This window comes from Notothenia coriiceps, unplaced genomic scaffold (assembly GCF_000735185.1).
Source record: "Notothenia coriiceps isolate Sejong01 unplaced genomic scaffold, NC01 NC01_scaffold00021771, whole genome shotgun sequence".
Classification (NCBI taxonomy): Eukaryota; Metazoa; Chordata; class Actinopteri; order Perciformes; family Nototheniidae; genus Notothenia; species Notothenia coriiceps.
In genome coordinates this window covers 14,895-16,715 of record NW_011354472.1, presented here as the reverse complement: position 1 = coordinate 16,715, position 1,821 = coordinate 14,895, and the positions used below count along the sequence as shown (strand labels likewise).

Below are 1,821 nucleotides of genomic sequence, written 5' to 3'. Positions count from 1 at the left end.
GTTCTGGCATGTTTAGGAACCTCCGGACGGTGAGCACATTGAATGCAGAACGGAGCAGCATGGCTCTATGAAGCTCATCTTTGTGTCTACGTTATTCAGTTTAGTATTTGACATGTGTACAGCTGGCCGAGCGATGCACTCTCTCTCCACAGGGATCCAGATAAAGAAAGTGCGTTGCTCCTGACCGCTGTGCATCCCACTTCCTGTCATCATGCACATCACACACAGCACTCTGTATGTTGCAGCAGGAACATTCCCCTTCATCCATCACATCCTTCTGACCGTGTCGTACTCACGCAGCAGAAAACCTCGGCGGCAGAATCCTCGTCGAGCAGCGCGACGATGATCCGGGCGTCGCTCTCCTGCAGAACACATTAACATTTACTCTGAATTCAGACTCTCCACGTGCCAACGTGCTGCACGGTTACCGTGTGTTTTAGAGTTCAACTGTCCAAGGACTTTGTGTTTTGTTGTTCCTAAACTCTGAGGTCAATTGCTCAAAAAGCATGTCGATGTTTTTTTTTTGTCAACTTTCTTTTGGACAAATGTATTCAGCGTTTTGTATTTATTAATAATAATAATAATTATTATTATAATAATAATAGATTACATTTGTATAGGGCCTTTCAACGGACCCAATGCTGCTTTACATGGTGAACAAACAAACAAACAAACAAACAAACAAACAAACAAACAAACAAGAAGGGCAAATAATAAAGTACAAAGGGTCAAGCAATGGGACACTAATCTCCATCAGCTGCCACACCCACAGCATCTACCCCTCTCTCTCCCTCCAGCCGGTTGGAGATGGCCTCCTCTCAGTGGACTCTCTTCCTGGCCTCCCATCAGCAGCTCCTTCAGTGGATGCAGTCTGTGGAGCAGGAGCTGGGGGGGGCGCTCCCTCCTCAGGTGGGTCTGAAGGAGAAGGCCTCTCTGCTGGAGCGTCTGAGGGGGGTGCAGAGTGACGTGGAGGCTAAAGCCCCCCCCCTCTCCCGCCTGATGGAGCAGGCCCTGGAGCTGCACGAGAAGACGGGAGATCAGACGTTTGGACCCGAGGCTCGAGGAGAACTGAGCGCCAAGTACAGCGACATCTCTGCCAGCGTGAAGGTGAGGAAATACGGGGGGTCTTATATATACGATATGATGTGAGCTGTATATATATATGATATATATGTATATATATATATGTATATAAGGATAATTCATGTATATATATATATGCTATATATATATAACTACGGATATATGTATATATAGATATATATATATATATAATATATATCTTATATAATATATACGATATATTCAGTTAATATATCCTATTGTAATATATATAGAATATCGTATATTATCAGATATAATATTATAGTATTATGATATCTATATAATTATGTATAAAAACATATATATATATACTAAATTTATAATATATTGTATACTATCAAGCAGGTTATATATCGCAGTCGCTTGGGGTTACATGTCTCTTTGCCCCTTAATGAGCAAAGAGACCATGGTAACCCCCAAGACTGGATTATATAACCTGCCTTTGATATGTATTACATTATATAGTAAATATATTATATATATGTATACATAATATAATATAGATTATATATATATATACTAATCTAATATATACTATAATCTAATATATATATACATATATAATACTATACATGATATATCTATATATATAACTGATATATATATATAAATATATATCGATATATACATATATCTATATATAAAAAATATATACATATATAATATACGTAGCATGAAGTATACTATATATATATATATATAATAGTTAGTACATAC

At 37.7% G+C, this 1,821-nt stretch overlaps 1 protein-coding gene across 1 annotated transcript in view; it reads left to right on the top strand.

Moving 5' to 3' along the window:
• Positions 1 to 743: 743 nt before the first annotated feature.
• The window catches only part of LOC104953470 (neuronal membrane glycoprotein M6-b-like), a 14,359-nt gene continuing 13,281 nt past the window's right edge, over positions 744 to 1,821 (top strand). Inside the window, exons 1-2 of the mRNA XM_010780421.1 lie at positions 744 to 765; positions 797 to 1,107. Coding sequence (XP_010778723.1) covers positions 808 to 1,107 — 300 coding nt within the window. The 5' untranslated portion in view covers positions 744 to 765; positions 797 to 807. The remainder of the gene's footprint in view (positions 766 to 796; positions 1,108 to 1,821) is intronic.